At 42.5% G+C, this 19,354-nt stretch overlaps 1 protein-coding gene across 1 annotated transcript in view; it reads left to right on the top strand.

Moving 5' to 3' along the window:
* The window catches only part of sorbs2a (sorbin and SH3 domain containing 2a), a 141,537-nt gene extending 122,841 nt beyond the window's left edge, over positions 1-18,696 (top strand). The window contains exons 25-35 of the mRNA XM_034187772.1: positions 4-1,821; positions 4,262-4,347; positions 5,277-5,374; positions 6,397-6,511; positions 7,295-7,423; positions 8,559-8,753; positions 9,795-10,754; positions 14,958-15,377; positions 16,030-16,067; positions 17,415-17,521; positions 18,319-18,696. Coding sequence (XP_034043663.1) covers positions 4-1,821; positions 4,262-4,347; positions 5,277-5,374; positions 6,397-6,511; positions 7,295-7,423; positions 8,559-8,753; positions 9,795-10,754; positions 14,958-15,377; positions 16,030-16,067; positions 17,415-17,521; positions 18,319-18,380 — 4,028 coding nt within the window. The 3' untranslated portion in view covers positions 18,381-18,696. The remainder of the gene's footprint in view (positions 1-3; positions 1,822-4,261; positions 4,348-5,276; positions 5,375-6,396; positions 6,512-7,294; positions 7,424-8,558; positions 8,754-9,794; positions 10,755-14,957; positions 15,378-16,029; positions 16,068-17,414; positions 17,522-18,318) is intronic.
* Positions 18,697-19,354: the final 658 nt, after the last annotated feature.

Raw genomic sequence — 19,354 nt, 5'->3', positions numbered from 1 at the left:
AAGGTGGGGATGCATGCAACATGTACTCAACCAGTTTGACCTCCCCGGGTCCTTGTCTGCACCCCTGTAAGCCCTCTGTTGCTTCTGATCCTATCAATTGCCATGAGGTTACCAGCCCGGAAGGCAGCTTTTCTTCTAAGCATTCCGTCAGTTGTAAGAATAGCTGGCAGACAAAAAGCCAGGACGCCGAAGCATGGAGCAGTATAGAGGAGGTGCCAACCCCCACAGGAAAACAGAAGTCCCGCAGCTGTGATGACCTGCTGAACGATGGTCTGCCTTGTCCAGATGGGCAAAATGCCACCCGTTCTGAAAGTGCTGGGTCACTGTTGTGTGATGGGAATCCTTTGCGTTCAGCTGCAGCCACATCTACACAGTCCCTCCCTCCCCTCCACCGTAGAAGAGCACATGATTCCCCAGGCTTCCTCCAACTTTACCGTAAAATGCATCACATAGACCGAGCTCAGTTAATCTCATCTGAAGTCATCCGCTCAGTCCGTGCCCGCATCTTGGAGCTAGAGCGTCAGCCTCACCTGTATAAGCATCATCTGTCTCCTTGGGCACCCTCTTGGGGCATAGAGGTGCCGCGGGATATGGTGCCAAATCGCATTTCTGAATATGAGCGCCTTATTCAGAAGTCCAAATCGATGCCCAATTTGGGTGACAATGAGATGCCTTCAGGCACTACCACCCCAGGTGGCTCATCAACTCGAGCTAGCAGCGGTGGTGGTGGCACGCCCAGTTTTCCAAAACGGCGTTTTTCCATAGAATCATTGTTGGAGGAAGACAGTAATTGCAACAGCGGAACAACATTCCACACCATGGCTCACTTGTGTCGACCTCGTAGCCCTCCTGAGGGCCAGCCTCGTGTTGGTCCTGAACCAGGCCCTAGCCGGTCTTTCACTGCTCCTCCTGTCATTCCCACATCTCAGCAGCCCAACCCAGAGTACTCTGACAGTGAGCAAGATGCTGTTGCGTCAGATCTCAGTGACTTCATCCAAGTGGAGGGGTCTTCTTTTTGCAGCGAGAGTGATTTTGACCATTGCTCACTAACCTCCACTGAGAGTTTGTGTGGCTCTTCCACTCTCCACCACCATCACATCCGTCATCACCACCACCATCACCACCACCCTGCTCACCAACGTGTTAGCCACAGCCAGGGCTATCAACATCGTCACCTCATCAGCACGTGTAAAGGCCGTTGCCCAGCATCCTATACCCGTTTCACAACAATGCTTCGCCATGAGAGAGAGCAGGCACGGCAGGAGCATCAAAAACCTTCACAGCAGAGCCACAACAGCCGTTCCCAAACCTCACAGTCACAGCAAGCCATGTCCAAGCTGGCTTTTCTAGTCAGTCCAGTGCCTTTTCATCGGAAAAAGGGCTCATCACCTACCTCTCGAGGGAGCAGCGGCGGTCGCAGTAGCAGACCCAAGTCCAAACAGGCCATTTATGAAGCACTAGATGCAGCCTTGAGAGATATTTATGAGCACATTCAAGCAGAGAGAGGCCACAGAGGATCTCGAACACCCGATGATAGCATCCTGCGGCGAATATTGGCCGAACTGCTGCCAGATGTGCCTGAACGAAGCTCTTCACTGCGTGGGAGGAGAGGTTGCTGGCATGGGGGTCACTCCTCTGCATCTTTGTATCCAGATGGAAACCCCACTGGGTATGATTCGTGTAGAGGGGATCCCCCCACACCACGGTTACAGTCACCACGGCTGCAGTCACCAATCAGTGCCTGTTACGGACACCTTTCAGACACCTCAAACATTGATTATGGCGTGGAGCAGGGCAATGGAAACGGTCTCTGTTACTCAGGTGGAGAATGCACACTGGTCACATGACAATTATGCATCTACACATACACTCATATTTAAACACACACACTGAGCAAAACTTCCAAGGAACAACACAACCATTCAAATTTAGTACAACTTGGTGTAGCTCATGTCAAAAACAAATCCTACAGTTGAATACTTTTTATACTCATACACTTGGTCCTTCTGAATCAAGAAAATTTAACAATTTCATAAACCATCTTCTGACAGACTTTGTTTTTTTGTTTTTTTGGGGGGGAATTGCGATATGCTCTGGTTTGCGCAGCAGTTACAGAAGCAGGTCCTGGCGCCAGATGCGGTGGTGTTGTTGAGGTGGTATCACAGTAGTCTGGGGGTCCATGTTCAGTCATTCATGCCATCTGTATCAACCTCAGAATCTGGAAACAGTGACACCATGGACATGTAGCGCTGTTACAGCCTGCTGCTGTGACCAAGAAATACACCACTCAACTCAGTAATATTTCATTTGAACATTACCATACATTTCTAGAATTTGTCATAAATAGGCAGAATTATAGTTAATGTTGACCCTTATTTACATATTTATCCATCAGATTTTGAAAACCTGGCCCAACAAAACAGTGCAAACGCTTACATGAACCATTGAGTAATACATGCTGCGAAATCTCCAGGAAGGAGATCAAGGCTCAGTAAAAAGCTTAAAATAATATCCAAAATCAAAGTCATATGTGTATTATTTTATTTTTTGGCAGCTTGATTTTTTTATTGTTGCATTGGAAGATTTGCTCAGCATACAGTGGTTTGAAAACATTGGCACCCTTCAGCTTTTACACATGTAAAAAAAAAAAAAATATCCATCAACAAACTCTAAAAAACTCTAAAATTATGCCCTTTAAATTTGAGCAAATTTTGACATATTCCAGTTTAAATAAAATGATCAGTGTCAAAATAATGGAATGCATAAGTACAGGCAGCTTTGAGTACAACGTATCACTTTGTCATCCAGCTTTCTTTAGACGAAACCGGAGATGGATACATGAACATTTCCATGTCTCTTGGAGTTCAATTACAGCATTTTAACTGTAAGACATGCAAGAAGGACACAAGCAACCAAGACACCCAATAACTCCAAAGCAGTTATTGGCTTCTGTGAGATTGTGCATAGTGCAACTTTGGTCTGTAGCATTACCAGTTACACAGCTTCATAAGTTGTCATGGTTGTCTTGGTGGTTTACTTCGCTAGTCCCCTTTTTGCATGGTCACTACGTTTTTGCGAACTGCCGACTCCAGACAGATTTACCATATCGTACCATACTGTTTGTGTAGATGAAAATGAACTCCATGACATATTGAGTCACTTCCAAATGTTCTGGTACCCATGCTCGAACTTGTGTAATGAAAGCTACAGGGTGCCCATAGTTATGCATTCTGTTAATAACTGATATTTTTTGTTTAATTTATTTCATGTTGTATGGATTTGTTTTCAGTGTGATTTGACGAGTCATAGTTTTGGAAATGTTAGTGTCAACATTCCTTATTGCAGTTATGAAACAGTCATATGATATATCAGTTAAATACAAAAGTCCAATTATCTACCCTTGAATATGTTGGACCAGACATCTTTTCTTTCATGCACACCTTTGTATGTTGCGCTACCGTTGTGTGACGATTTATTGGAATCTACCAAATGGTTTAGGTGGACTTGCTCTTATAATAGTCATGGGCAGACAGGCGGATGGATGAGGTGATTCCTATCTGCCACTTAAAATCTTTGTTGGGGGTGCCCAAACATTTTCATATTGCTGTACAGACTGTGCGTGAACCATTTGTGATGCACACTCCAAGCACGCATTCATATGCAAAGACGGTAATGAACATTTCTTTATTCAGTTTATCCAGTGTTGCCTTCATGTGCTGCCCCCCCAGCTGAGTTGCCCATTATTTTTGCATTACTGTATAGCTTCCTGACATCCAGAGGTGCCTGTTACATCTTTATTTTTTAGTTAATGAATGTGAATGTCCTTCAGAATTTTTCTTCATTTTGTTTATACAATTGAATTTAGTTTTGCGCTGAGATTTCATATCCAGTCTTTATTTTTTATTTTTAAGCCATTTGTTCATATGCTAATGTTTGCAGATGTGTTTATTATATATACTGTTTTTTTGTGTGTTGTGTTCCTCTTAATTTTGTGTTTCATATTTTAATAACATTGCATGTGTATAGTGTTGTACTGTGGGAAACTCAAATCATGTTGTTTTCCCTGTAAAAAGAAAATAAAGAAAAAAACAGTTATTACCCACAGCTTCCATTTCCTCATTTCCTTCTTGGAATGTCACCTTCACCCAGTCCATTCAGCTCATCTCACACATTTGTTTGTATTGTAAGCATGCATGTAGAATGGTCATAGTTATTGTAGTAACTTGTGTGATCTCCCCCTCCCCTATTGTGTTTCTGCCAGTCACAGACCAGGATGTGTGTCGGAGTTATTCCACTTTGGATGGACGGCACACGCCGCAGAGTAGAAGACAGACTCCTGACAGAGAGGTACAGTGTTGCAGCACTACTACAGCCGTGCTAATAATACAGTCAACATGAGGTTAATTTAGCATAAATTGTTCATTTGCAGTGTGCAGTAAAAATGCCTGTTTTGGCAGGATTATATGGAAATCCCAGCCCTATTGCAAGGTGTGCGCAACACCTATGTTATGAACATGCATCACACCACAGTTTAAGCATTTTCAAAACGCATGGCATTTGGCCAGCGATAATTCACTCCCATGGTTTGATTCATTTGCACACGAGGTAAACACTTAAAATACCGTATCCGCGTATTGGGAGTGTCCAGGGCATTCCACGTGAAATTCTGCCTGAAGAATTGTGGGCCGATGAACGAACACAGACAATATTAGTGTACATGCTCCAAACTTTCCCGATGGCTGAACGTTTTTGTCGTACTTGTTCATAGCTTGTCAGTGGACATCAGTCTACGTTAAGCTACTTTCTCATGTTGGCAGCAGAAAACCCGTGACAGCAGAATTCCATCTGTTATTGGTCACGTTTGTGCATCGACCCACCTCCTCTTCAGGCAGAATTTCGCGCACGAATGCCCTGAGCACCGTACATCTTTTGTGCAATCAGTAGTATTTTGAGTGCTGAATAGGATGTGGCCTAGTAACATTTATTTTACTCATGACGAAGCTGCACAGCTTGCTCTCTTCTTGGCGGTACCACATTACATTTATAAGGCATGATAGCATCATTTCATCATGTAGCGAGTGGCCATTTTAACTCTCTTAGCTCATGTAGAAGGATCGTAACTCACAAACACCTTTTTCATGAATGTTGTCTATAACGTAGACAAAAACAGCATCATAATGTGTTCCACGCCTGCATGCTTATATGTCCTCACAAAGTGAAAAAGCTGTTTGGTTATGGCTTCTTCTCCCCCCCCCCCCCCAATATCCATCTCTTAGGTCTCCCATAAACAGATGACACAACTTATTCTCTTCTCTCTCCTCCATCAGAAACAGCCTGCGAGGGCCATTTATGATTTTAAGGCACAAACAGCTAAGTGAGTATAACTAATGTTTGCACGTGCAGAAGGGGAACGCAGCTTCTCAGCATGGCTAACTCATGATCAGTGCTTCTTGACTTGCGCTTTTAATTTTGTCAGTTCAGATTGTTTTGTGACGTGTGTCTTTTGGCTTTTTATGGCAAAGCGATTACTGCATGTTACAGTCGCACTTTTTAAATGATGGGCTTCTTTAACACTTATTTTACGCCATTTCTTCAGTCTGTGCATGAACAAAGCTGACTTCTGCTGTGCTTCATCTTATTTCATGCTGCTTCAGGGATTGACATACTGTGTTTCAGCAGGCATCAGTTACATTTGATTCGGATGAACTTCTAAACAAACTGGGACACAGCAGACATCCAGTGTATTTGATTAATTACATTATTTTATTTGACTTAATTTAGACTCTGTTGGGTTTTCCCCTTTAAAGTATTTCTGGCCCAACATGAATGTGAGTGTAGCTCAAAAACAACTGCACAGAGACCATTTGTGTTGATGGCACTTTGTAAATTCAGGATGACCAAAAATGTGGTGGAGTGAGATCCTCCTCCTGGTCTCATAGCAGTTATTGGGCCAACTGCAGAGCTGCAGTATTGGCGTACATAGTTTAAATGGGGTAGAAATGGGGCAAATGTAACGGGTTTGAAATGGTGAAAAAGAAGATTTGATCTGGTTACCAGCAAACATGGGAGGCATTCATGTTACAGCATTGCTTTGTACAAATTCAAAAAAATCTATTTAAGCTGTGCATTTGCACTTTGTAGCCAGGCACAGACATAAAAATTCCACTGTTACATACATGTAAACGGCCTTCATTAACTCTGTATCGGGACACAAAATACCAATTTACAGGCCAGATTATTCCTGTGCACCAGCATGTGAGGATCACTGCTCGATTCAGTACTCTTTGCATGAAAGGAGCTGTGCTGGCTGAGGTGTTGAGCTCTTCTTGTTGGGTTCCTGTGTTTTTTTATCTGTTTCTATTGCAAAGATTTTTGAGTGACACAACTGTGTTGCAGGGAGCTGACATTTAAAAAAGGTGATGCAGTCAACATCATACGGCAGATAGACAGCAACTGGTATGAAGGAGAGCACCGAGGTCGAGTGGGGATATTTCCCATATCATACGTGGAGGTAAGTGTGAAGCTAGTTAAAGATACCTCTATTAAAAGACCTTTAACTTTGAAAAGTTTTTTTTTTTTACTCTAAAACTGATTTTAGAGTAGCTGTTTCAATGAACTGCCTAAATACATCCCTATGGTTACTATAAAACATTCATATGAAGTCATGTATCACTTTTGTCATGGTGATATGACCTTTGACTTTGAAATGTCAATCTCAAGGTCATAACGATTAAGCTCAGACAGTTCAGATCTAATTTTAGATCCACTTTCTGTGTGGAGTTTGCATGTTCTTCCCATGTTTGTGTGTTCCGGCTTCCTCCCACATTTAAAGACATGCAGGTTAGGTGAATTGGAAACTTTAGAGTTGTCCTGGTCTCCCTTGTAAAAGAGGTCTTGATCTCATTGGGACTAACCTGGTTAAATAAAGGTTAAATAAATATTAAATAAGATGGAATGATGGTTAAGTTAAGGTAGTTCACATTTGTGCAGAATTGATAAAATGCCGAGGCTATGCAAAACACTATATGATGGTATCCGGGTCACAATGGAAATAAGTGCTTTTCACTTTTTTGTGTTATCCATGTATTTTAATGTACATTATATCTGTATCTTGTGCATTAGTTTACTGAATAAACCCGATCAGTTACTGTATCACAAAACAATTAATTTGTATGAATACATGTCAGACCTGTAAGGTGTAGGTGTTGTGTCTCTTGTGGTTATAAACCAGGTTCTCTCTCATTCTCTCCCTGTTAAACATGCATACAATCACATTTCTGCAAATGGAAACAAGAAGATAATATCGTCTGAGAAGCAGCAGCCAGTCAGGCCGCCTCCCCCGGCACATGTTCGAGAGATCGGAGAGGCAGTGGCTCGCTACAACTTCAATGCTGATACGAATGTGGAGCTGTCTCTTAGAAAGGTAATCTGTTTAATGTTTTTGTCTTGCTTAAAGTTGCATACAGCTGTGGGCAAAACCAGAAACCTTTGACAGCAGTGGTTTTGGAACGGGACAGAAATAGTTGACCCAGAAGCATGTACATGAAACATTGGTGGACCATGTGGAGCTCCAGATGTGACTTTTAGGATGATTTTGTAATCAAAGAAATTATCAGCAGAATGTCCTGTCTATGAAGATTAGATTAGGTATCCGCTGCATGGATGCACGGTATTGGATTTTTGCCAATATTCGGTATTCCAGTACTTTTAAACTATTTTTGGCCGATGCAGATACAGATATATAAACCGAGGGTTGGGGTCTTTAAATTTATTGAAGAATACAAAGTCTCCTGTAATGGATTAGCCTCCACACTTACTGTGATGGCCTCATTATTATAGGTACAGACAGAGTATGACATTTGATTTGACCCTAAATGCATCATTTACAAATGCTACATTTTTGGTTACATGATTCCATTTTTCAAATCGTTGTCCAATAAAGACTAACAGAAACTACACTGCAATTTTAAAAAAACATATTTCACTCTCCTTTGCTTAGAATATGCATCCCGTCTGTTTCTGGCACAAGGAGCATGTGATGTAAGAAAATTCTAAGTTGGGCTTTCAAAGTTACAGTAATCATATCACTGTTTATTCACTCTAAAAGCCCAGTACAGTTTGGGGTGAGCAGTCCTTATCAAATGTTTCTGTGCAGATAACAAGAGGCTGCACAATTGACGAAAATGTAATAATTCACCAATTATACAAATGTATTTTAATAGATTTATTTACTGGGTAAAATTTTCTTAAGTTTCTTTAAATGAAAAAAGAAGTTCAGATTGTTGGTGCTCAATGTAGGATGCCTCCTGGAGGGGGCAGAGTGTAATACCTTAGGCTCCACCCCTTCCTGCACATCTTTATAATGCTACCGGTTGCTTCAGGGGAATTATGTTTGCCTTGACTGAAGAGCTACGAAATGGGTATTGTACTCTAAATGAATGCAAAAATCCTTTGAACAACACCTGAAAATGAGTTACAGATACTACTTACTGGTTTATATTCCAGTCCTTTATATCAATGTTGAAAAATGTGGGTGTCTTGCATGTGTTTGTATGCAGGGGGAGAGAGTAATTGTGATAAGGCAGGTGGATGAGAACTGGTATGAGGGGAAGATCCCAGAGACAACAAAACAGGGCATCTTCCCCGTTTCCTATGTTGATATCATCAAGCGCTCATCATCCAAAAGCTCCATCCACCACATAGATCCACATGTTTACTCTGGCAACAGGACAGTGCACTCTACACCCACCAAGGTAAGAACATTTTACAAAGGAAGAAAAATTATTTCTATTTTGATGTGTAAAAGTTGTGTGAATTAGAGCTCTTGACAGGTTGACTCAGTTGCCTGGAACCCAGACGACCTGGTTCCAAATTTCATTCAGTTCAGTTAGGTCCAGGTCATGTTCTCCTCTTTTGCTTCGGGTATTAGATGTGTAAGTCAGTATGCAGTGGTTCATTCAGTTCAGTTAGGTCCAGGTCATGTTCTCCTCTTTTGCTTCGGGTATTAGATGTGTAAGTCAGTATGCAGTGCCCCCACCACAAACGGGGAAAAAGTATAGGAACAGTAAGGCCAGTTTATTGGTTTTTGCTTTATTGATGAGATCAAGTTTTGCCTCTACCAACAAGACTAGAGGTTGACTGCAGATGATGTAAGCGACTAACTGTATAATTGGTTGTGTTAAAAAGTTTCTTCCCATTTGGTGAGGTAAACGTGTGCATGTTTGAATCCACAGTGATCCTGTCTGTGCTACTGGACACTTCGAATGACATTTTTGTCTGTTCGGTGGCAACAAAAACTTTACTGAACATTTCTGATTGCTTCATCCAACAACATTAATTAGAGGGATCCTCAGCATTGTAAAAAAAATAAAAAGTACAGATTTTTGTTCCGAAGTAAAAGATGATCCCCCAAACTTCTAAAAATAAATAAATAAAAAAAAAAAAAAAAAAAAAAAAAGAGCCTGACTTGAGAAATGCCCAAGTTCTTCTTGAACATATTTTGCTTGACTGGAGTTGTGATGGATTTTTTTTTATTCTTTTATTTATTTTGTAGGACTGTATGTAACTGCAAGTAAAAATCCTATTAGATTAGGAGGAAGATGATGCTGAACCCATCCTTTTTTGTGTAAAGCGCTGAACATAATGTGCACATTTTGATTCCACACAACAAATGCATAAATTACATAAGGGGCTGAGGGTAGCTTTCCACTGTTCACGCTCAACACTTAATGTTCTTCTGTCTTGTAGTTGTGTAAGTTACTCTCTTCCTTCTCTTTCACTTTACCCCACTGGAGACTTCCAACCATCTACCTCCCACTTCTATCACCCGTGACCTCCCTTTTCCACACCCCTCGTTGAAAACTCTTGACCTCCAGGCTGTCACCAATGAGTGGCTGTCCCTCACTTTGGATCCATCGGCATCCACTCCAGCCCGCTGCTTCTCTGACACCCCTGTCCCCCCCACACCTCCTCCTCTCCCGAGTGACCTCATACCTTTCTTAAAGGCTCAGGAACCTCAGGCATCCTCATCTGTACCCTCACTCAGAGGTCTCACCCTGCCGCACCAGAATATTTCCAGATCCACTCCGATTAAAGAAGGCAAACTCTGTTTGAACCACACCACAGCTGTTCAGCGTTCATCACTCTTGTCTCCACTGCCTGATTCTTCAGTCCAGGTCACCAGTGGCAGAGGACTAACCCCATCTGAAGCTGCTCGAATGTCACAGCCTGCTGACAGAGATGTATTGTCCTGTTTGACGTTGGTGCCAAAAATATCACCCACAAAAATTGCTCAGCAGGACAAGTTTCCCCCACAAAACAAAACCAACAAACCCGATGATGTAAAGGTGCAAATAAAAGATCCATATGACCAGCTACTGTCCATGATTCTCAATGTTTCTGAGAGTACAGAGAATGGTGAGATTTTGAGATCGTCTCCAGTGGATTGTCCACCATCCAGCAGGGTTAAACTGAAAGCAGAAGAGTCACATTCTCCAGCAATTAAAACTCCAGGTAGAGATTCAGCCAGTAGACCTCCAAGCAGCATTCGGTTGGAGGTGCAACTTCACAAGCCTGTGACAATGGAACCAATGTCTATTTCATGGGAAGGGCTGCCAAAGATTCTGAATAAACCAGCCAATTTGCAAACGCCGGCATCAGGCACAACGAACGGCCATCCTGAATTATTCATTGAGGAAGAGGAAGATGCTAAAGAGGATAAAGATGAAGTTCTTAATCAGAGACTCAGTCCACAGGTAGAGCATGCTGCCAACATGAGCCTTATAATGTACATCAGTGGTCACCAACGTTTTGGACACTAAAATTAAGACAAAGAGCTATGTACAGTAGTGTTCAGAATAATAGTAGTGCTATGTGACTAAAAAGATTAATCCAGATTTTGAGTATATTTCTTATTGTTGCATGGGAAACAAGGTACCAGTATTTCTGTGTAGGCTCTCAGTTGTCTAGGTGGTTTCCATAGTAGAGAAGCTAGAATCTTCGACTGGACTGGGTTGCTTGATGCGAGGACGTTTTGCTTCAAATCGCAGAAGCTTCCTCAGCTAAAATTCTTGCTCTGTTAGTCTGACTTCTATCTTGACTCTTGTAGAGAAGAATAAACAGAAGGCACAAAAGCTGGAGTTTTAAACCTAGCCAGACCCCCCCTAAGGAGAGGCAGACTACTGTGGGCTAGTGACTAAACAGTAGCTCTAATTAGCACCTATTGTGCTCTAGTTAGCACTCTCCTAATGACAGGGCAGCCGTCCCTCCTAATGATGGAACGGACGCCTCTCCTGATGGCTCCCTTGATGGCTCTCCTGATGACATGAATGACTCATTACCATGAACAAAAGACTGAAACTGCTTTGACCTGAGTGCCCCATTGTAAACAGGGGACAAAGCGTGTCTCAGACCCCCTCCCCGGTTAAGGCTGGGTTTCAACTGTTTCACATAGATTGCCTCCTTGACCCCTCTCTCAAACCATTTCTTCTCTCTGGCTAAGATTTTAACTTCCTTGTCCTCAAACGTGTGGTTAGTGTCTTTAAGATGGAGATGAACTGCAGACTGAGGTCCACTGGCACCCTCTCTGCGGTGCTGGTATAGCCTTTTGTGTAAAGGTTGCTTAGTCTCACCTGTGTAGTGTTTCTTACAGTTTTCCTGACATCTGAATGTCAGGAAACTGTCAGTCTGCCTCTCCTTAGGGGGGGTCTGATTAGGTTTAAAACTCCAGCTTTTGTGGCTTCTGTTTATTCTTCTCTACAAGAGTCAAGACAGAAGTCAGACTAGCAGAGCAAGAATTTTAGCTGAGGAAGCTTCTGCGATTTGAAGTGAAACGTCCTCGCATCAAGCAACCCAGTCCAGTCGAAGATTCAAGCTTCTCTACTAAGGTACCAGTAGATTATCACAAATCCAACAAGACCAAGCATTCATGATATGCACACTCTTAAGGCTATGAAATTGGGCTATTAGTAAAAAAAAAGTAGAAAAGGGGGTGTTCACAATAATAGTAGCATCTGCTGTTGACGCTCAAACTCAAAACTATTATGTTCAAACTGCTTTTTTAGCAATCCTGTGAATCACTAAACTAGTCTTTAGTTGTATAACCACAGTTTTTCATGGTTTCTTCACATCTGTGAGACATTAATTTTGTTTGTTTGGAACCAAGATTTTGCTCATTTCCTGCTTGGGGTCATTGTCTTGTTGAAACACCCATTTCAAGGGCATGTCCTCTTCAGCATAAGGCAACATGACCTCTTCAAGTATTTTGACATATCCAAACTGATTCATGATACCTGGTATGCGATATATAGGCCCGACACCATAGTAGGAGAAACATGCCCATATCATGATGCTTGCACAACCATGCTTCACTGTCTTCACTGTGAACTGTGGCTTGAATTCAGAGTTTGGGGGTTGTCTCACAAACTGTCTGCGGCCCTTGGACCCAAAAAGAACAATTTTACTCTCATCAGTCCACAAAATATTCCTCCATTTCTCTTTAGGCCAGTTGATGTGTTCTTTGGCAAATTGTAACCTCTTCTGCACATGTCTTTTATTTAACAGAGGGACTTTGCGGGGGATTCTTGCAAATAAGAATCCCCTGCCTGTCTTCACACAGGCGTCTTCTAACTGTCACAGCACTTACAGGTATTTCCAGACTGTCTTTGATCATCCTGGAGCCGATCAGTGGGTGAGCCTTTGTTATTCTGGTTATTCTTCTATCCATTTTGATGGTTGTTTTCCATTTTCTTCCACGTGTCTCTGTTTTGTTTTGTTTTTGACCATTTTAAAGCATTGGAGATCATTGTAGATAAACAGCCTATAATTCTTTACACCTGCGTATGAGTTTTCCCCTCGCCAATCAACTTTTTAATCAAACTACGCTGTTCTTCTGAACAATGTCTTGAACGTCCCATTTTCGTCAGGCTTTCAAAGAGAAAAGCATGTTCAACAGGTGCTGGCTTCATCCTTAAATAGGGGACACCTGATTCACACCTGTTTGTTCCACAAAATTGACAAACTCACTGACTGAATGCCACACTACTATTATTGTGAACACCCCCTTTTCTACTTTTTTTTACTAATAGCCCAATTTCATAGCCTTAAGAGTGTGCATATCATGAATGCTTGGTCTTGTTGGAGTTGTGAGAATCTACTGAATCTACTGGTACCTTGTTTCCCATGTAACAATAAGAAATATACTCAAAACCTGGATTAATCTTTTTAGTCACATAGCACTACTATTATTCTGATCACTACTACGAGGTCTATTAGATAATAAACCGACCCTTTTATTTTTTTTTTTTAACTATATGGATTTGAATGACGTGCGATTACACCAATCATGCTTGAACCCTTGTGCGCATGCGTGAGTTTTTTCACGCGTGTCAGCGACGTAATTTCCCTGTGGGCAGGCCTTGAGTGAGATGTGGTCCCGCCCTCTCGGCTGAATTCCTTTGTTTCACACGCTGCTCGAGACGGCGCGCGTTGCTTTATCAAAATTTTTTCTGGACCTGTGAGGAATGTCCGAGTGGACACTATTTGAGAAATTAAGCTGGTTTTTGGTGAAAAGTTTAACGGCTGATGAGAGATTATGGGGTGTTTCTGTCGGTGTAAGGACTTCCCACAGAGCGGGACGTCGTGCAGCGCTTCCAGGCGCCGTCGTCGGCCTGTTTCGACCTGAAAACATCCTAATTTAAGGCTTAATTCACCCAGGACGTCGTGAGAGAACAGAGAAGATTCAGAAGAGGCCGGCATGAGGACTTTATGCGGACATTCCACTGTTTAAGGACATTTTTTAATGAAAGACGTGCGCGCAAATTCGCCGAGTCGTTTCCGTGACGACTCGGCAAATCTGTGTGCGCTGCGACAGGAAAAACACCTCCGTGTTAAAAACCATTTGTAAAATTCAGGCGGCTTTTGATGGCTTTCAACAAGTGAGTAACTGAGAAATTGTTTAACAGCTTGGGCATGTTCCAACTTGCCCGTTAAGGTTTCCAACGGAGGTGTTTTTCCTGTCGCGACCCCCCGCGGTCGGTCCGGCCCGACATGCGACTCTGCCCGCACGTTCTTTCATTACAAAATGTCCGTTAACAATGGAATGTCCGAATAAACTCCTCATGCCAACTTCTTCTGAAAGTTCTCTGTTCTCTGACGACTTACTGGGTCAACAGAGCCTGAAATGTGGAAGTTTTCAACTTGAAACGGTGAGACGCTGCCGCCTCGAAGCGCAGATCCTTAAAGCGAAACTACCAGACCAAAATCTCTCATCAGCCGTTAAAATTTTTACCGAAAACCAGCTGAATTTATCAAATGGTGTCCACTCAGTTGTGCCTTACAGTTTTGAAAAAATTTTGATCAAACAAAGCAGCAGTCTGAGCCATTCCTAAACAATGAAAAAATCGACGAGAGGGTGGGCGACTCCTCACTCAGAGACTGCCCACAGGCGAATGACGTAACCGACAGGCGTGAAAAAACTCTTGCATGCCCACGAGGGTTCAAGCATGTCTGATGTAATCACACGTGATTCAAATCCATATGGTTTTTGAAAAAAATAATAAGGTCGGATACTTTTCTAATAGACCTCGTATATGGAGTGGAGTTCAGACATCTTTTTAACACGTCTTGGGCCTTCACATTCTGTAGTTTGTGCTCTGAAACATACAGCGCATGTACACTGGGGTGTATCCAGACGCACATTGCTATTTACACAGTGTGTAGAAGAAGTCAACTGATGACTGACCGATTTGTGAAGAAGACAGAAATAAACACAGTGTGTGCAGATGTGTGTCATTGCTCGACATGGAAGAGGACGGTAATGAACTTTGATGGACTGGCCCATCATGACTGACAGGTTGATGACCCCTGATGTAAACAGCAGCAGTCAAATTTGATATTTCTTACAGATTAAAGCGCGTGTGAATCGGCTTCAGAGTTGATGTGTGTTGTTACCTCCATAGGCGGATCCCTGTCATCCTCCTCTGCCACAATTGGCTCACCTCTGCCTTTCCACACCTCTAGCTTCCTCCTCTTTATCTCACTCTGTTTCCCGCTCACAAAAGCATGATCGTGACTCCTTCCTTCCCTCTCCCCCACCCCTCCCTCTCCTCACATCGTCTCTCCCTCTAATAGCACCTCCCTCTCCACTTCACTCCTCTCACCCCTCTTCCAGTCTTCACTCGCATCACTCTGTTTCTCACCAGTCTTCCCTTCGCCCGAGCTCTCCCTCTCTTTCTCACCCTGTCCAATACCGCCCTGACTTTGAGTCGCCCCTCCCCGTTCCCATCTTATCTTCTTCTCTACCCTCCTCTGCTCTTCTCGCCACACCGCAGTCTCCCCCCACTGTGCCCCATCCAGGCCGTAGGTCCCCCAAGGTGAAGGTAAACATGTCCCTGGAATGTGGAGATGATGGCACTGTTTTTTATTTATTTTTTAAAAATAAGACTAATCTACTTCATCCCTTTCGCTACGTCTGTGCTCGCAAATGATTGACGTGCTGTTGGGTAAAGATTTAGTTTTAATGCGTATTCTGCACTAACGTGAAGATGGCTTTCAGAGAACATGCTTGAGTTGCTCGGAGTTTGTTGCTCATTGTTTGAGGTGTGTAAGGAGGTGATGCTTTGCATCGTGTCCCGTAGCGTGCTGTGTGTTCTTGTGTGAACATTCTAAGCTCAGAGTGAAGGCAGCTGACGTGGTTACAGTTTTATGCTTTTAAGCAGGATCCTCATGTTGGTGGTAAACCTCCTCGTAGCCCCATCTTGTCACGGAGGTCCTACATGTCACCCATTAGAGGGCGAAGGGTAGGGGGCATGTCTTTATTCAACCACGCTCTTACTTCAGTCTCTATGAGGAAACAAATACACTTCCTTAGTAATATCCTTAAATGATTCATCGCCCCGCAGTCTATAACAAATTAATTATCCTTGTAGGGGCAGGATAAATCATAAAATAAAATCTGTGTTACGTAAATTGATTTTAGACCTGTTTGCTTAGTTAGAGTTTATATTTAGTCTCTGTGTCTTTCTTTCTCAGCGACTGGTGCAGGATGTACTTCATGGTGGGGGAGACCCGTAAGTAAAATTCATTATTCCCATTGTAGGCTTACACCAAACTGTCATTATTTAAAGAAAAGTAGAGTTGTGGTAGATGATCATTTCCATTGAATCCTCTGTTGTTTTCTTTTGGTTTATTGTTTTGGGTATAAAATGTCAAATAATTAATAAAAACTGCATGTCAAAATTTCCCCAAAATGGTTAAACCTTCAACTGAACGAAACACTTGTCTTATGGGTGAAGGCAGTGATGCCGACAGGAAAATATTTGAGGAGCCAGATTTTGGCACACCAAAAAATAAATAAGTATAAAATAAAAAGCTATACAGCACAGAGGGGATTCCGGGTGCACAGGTTAACACAGACATCCTAGATTACATAAGTCCTGAGACCCATTCATGCTGAGATTTATCTCCGGATTCCATAGCATGAAGTGGATGACAGTCTGCTACTGCCCCTTGGTGGACAAGCCAAAGCATATTTCATATCTTGTCTACAGACATACACTGGTAGAGTGACCAGAAATTGAATCCAGTTCTACATATTGCTCAATCATCTCCTTATTAGGCAGCATGGTGACTTACTGGTGAGCACTGTTGCCTCATAGCAAGAAGGTCATGCCATTGATTCCCCTGTGGCCTTTCTGTGTGGAGTTTACATGTTCTCCCTGTGTTTGCATGGGTTCCGACTTCCTCCCACATCCAAAGACATGCAGGTTAGGTGGATTAGAGACTTTATAATTGCCCAGGTTTCCCTTGTAAAAAAGATCTCAATTTCAATGGGACTGACCTGGTAAAATAAAGGTTAAATGTAAATTTGGATTATCTTAGTCCACCCAACTATAAATTGGTACCAGCCTTAGCTGGGGAAGTAGCCTGCAGTGGACTGGTGTCCCGTTCAGGGAGCATTGTAGACTCTGATCCACTTCACACTACAAACTCTGGAGATAAGCACTGGCACCAGTGAGCCTTAGGGCCTATGTAGGACTACTTATTACTCATTCATTCATTCTCTATACCTGCTTAGTCCTTTCAAGGGTCATAGTGGGGCTGCAGCCTATCCTAGTAGTTATAGAGTGAGAGGGTACATCCTGGACAAGACATCAGTCTATCCCATGCCCTCTTTATCATTACTAGCCAAAATGGTATTCTGTGTGTATTGTTATTAATATCAAAAATCATGTAGCATTTTGAAGGAGCAGTGACCCCTTGGCCACCACTTGGGGGTGCTCATGATCCTTTTCCATGTACTGGAGTTTTTTGGTCTGAGCAATATTTAAAAAAAGGATTAAATTGGGTTAATCAAAACAAAAACTAAGCTTCTGCTGTGTTACAGCATTTCATGTATCATTTTTTTCCTTTCACAGGTACCAGGCCCTGTATAACTACCTTCCTCGTAACGAGGACGAATTGGAGCTGCGGGAGGGGGACGTAGTTGATGTGATGGAGAAATGTGACGATGGCTGGTTTGTTGGTAAGAGGGTATTCATTGAACGGTTTGCTAATATCCACACACCACTAGACGGCTCTGTGGTCCTACCTCATATAGTCACGTACTTGTGCTTGGAGAAATTAACAAGTTATTACAAAAGTACTGTAATAAATGGCAAACAGCTGACAGGCTGCCTTTACTGAGTCAGTGTCTGTTACCTCGAGGCAAAACTGACCCACAGAACTCATGATAGTTCACCTTAAAACTGCCACCAGCAACAGGCCAAGTAACCCAAAGACACACTTGGAGTGTTTACTTTCACCAAGCAGTTTGTTTTCATGCACATCCACCTGATAGATTGTGAGCAGAGCAAAATGTGGAGAGCAGATTGAGTCTAACCAGGAAAAGAAACCGTAAATACACCATGTTGAATTTGGTGCTGTAATGGGCACCTCATCTGGTTTTCCCAAGCAGCGCTTGCCTGTCTAGATTTGACACCAAGTCCTAAGTAGGCACACCACTTGGCAAAAATATTTATTTATTTTTCTTTTCCTTTTATCCTGGATCTTGATGGACTGGGAGCTCTGGCCCCACCCACGCTAAGCTTGGGATAACTAAAGGTAGAGTGGATGTGTTGTCACCGAGTCTTTTGTCTGTTTATTAGTGAGCCTGGAGGTAAAATGTCTCCAAAAGTTGTAAAAAAGGGAATGTTTTGTTGGAGCAGCGGTTTGTTAGTGACACTGGTGGCGAAATGGATTTTTCCTGGTGGTGGGTGTGGTCATATTTGACTGTATTACAGCGTTAACAGTCTTCTTTTTTTTCTCTCTCTGTTTTCAAAGGGACTTCTCGAAGGAACAAGTTATTTGGAACCTTCCCAGGAAACTACGTGAAGCCACTATAATGATTCCAGTGCTGTGGCCCCGCCCCTTTCTTCAACACGTCACTGCACCTGCACAGCACCCGTAGGACACTGCACACTGATCAGCCGAGACCTGATGCACATTTGTGTTTGTGTAGCTTATCAGCTTCACACAGAGAGAACTTTTAGCTCTAACTAGCCATCTTCAGTGGAAGACTTTTATGGGTTTTGTTTTCGAATCCTTATTTTTGTATCACGGAGAGCCGGAATTTTGTGTTCTGCTCAGTGACCTTTAACTTTTGACAGTGATGGATGGGTATTGAATGGACTTGAACTCACTGACAGTGAACAATGCACCAAATGACACTTTTAATTTCTGTTTGAACTTAGATGTTTTTTCTTGAAAGCAGTGGCTGCAGAGTGACGCTTCAGTCAATTTACAGATTAAAGTGACAGACCTCCATATCTGTTGAAGAGCTAAACGGCCCCCCCCCAGGCATGAACCGATTCACATTTTATCACATCCAATTTGATCCCGATACCTGAATTTGGATATCTGCCGATACACAGTAAAATCAACAGTGTAAAACTAACACTGACAGTGTTAAATTAACACTGCCAGTGTACATATGGTCCTACTCTGGTCAGAGCAGGACCATATGTTCACTGTCAGTGTTAATTTAACACTGGTGATTTTGCTGTGTACAGATGCTATTCCGACACTAGAGCTCTGTTTGCTTTAATATTATTATTATTATTATCATTATTGTTGATTTTACATGAGGGTATTTTGTATCCTCAGTTAATACAGCTTCATGATGAAGTGGTATAGAAGAGGAGCTTCTTAAAAGATGTGAAAGTTCATCTACAATTTGCCAAAAGGTGCATCGAAGGCCCAAGCCTAGATTTGATGTTTTGGTGAAAGAATTAAGTACTTTTATTTATTTCTTTGGTGGTTTCTTGTGGTATTTTGGAAATGCGCTCCATCCTTAAAACGGTACATGTACTTGTATGCA

This window comes from Thalassophryne amazonica, chromosome 15 (assembly GCF_902500255.1).
Source record: "Thalassophryne amazonica chromosome 15, fThaAma1.1, whole genome shotgun sequence".
Classification (NCBI taxonomy): domain Eukaryota; kingdom Metazoa; phylum Chordata; class Actinopteri; order Batrachoidiformes; family Batrachoididae; genus Thalassophryne; species Thalassophryne amazonica.
Note: the sequence above shows the minus strand (reverse complement) of the source record. Positions and strands in the feature narration are given on the sequence as shown.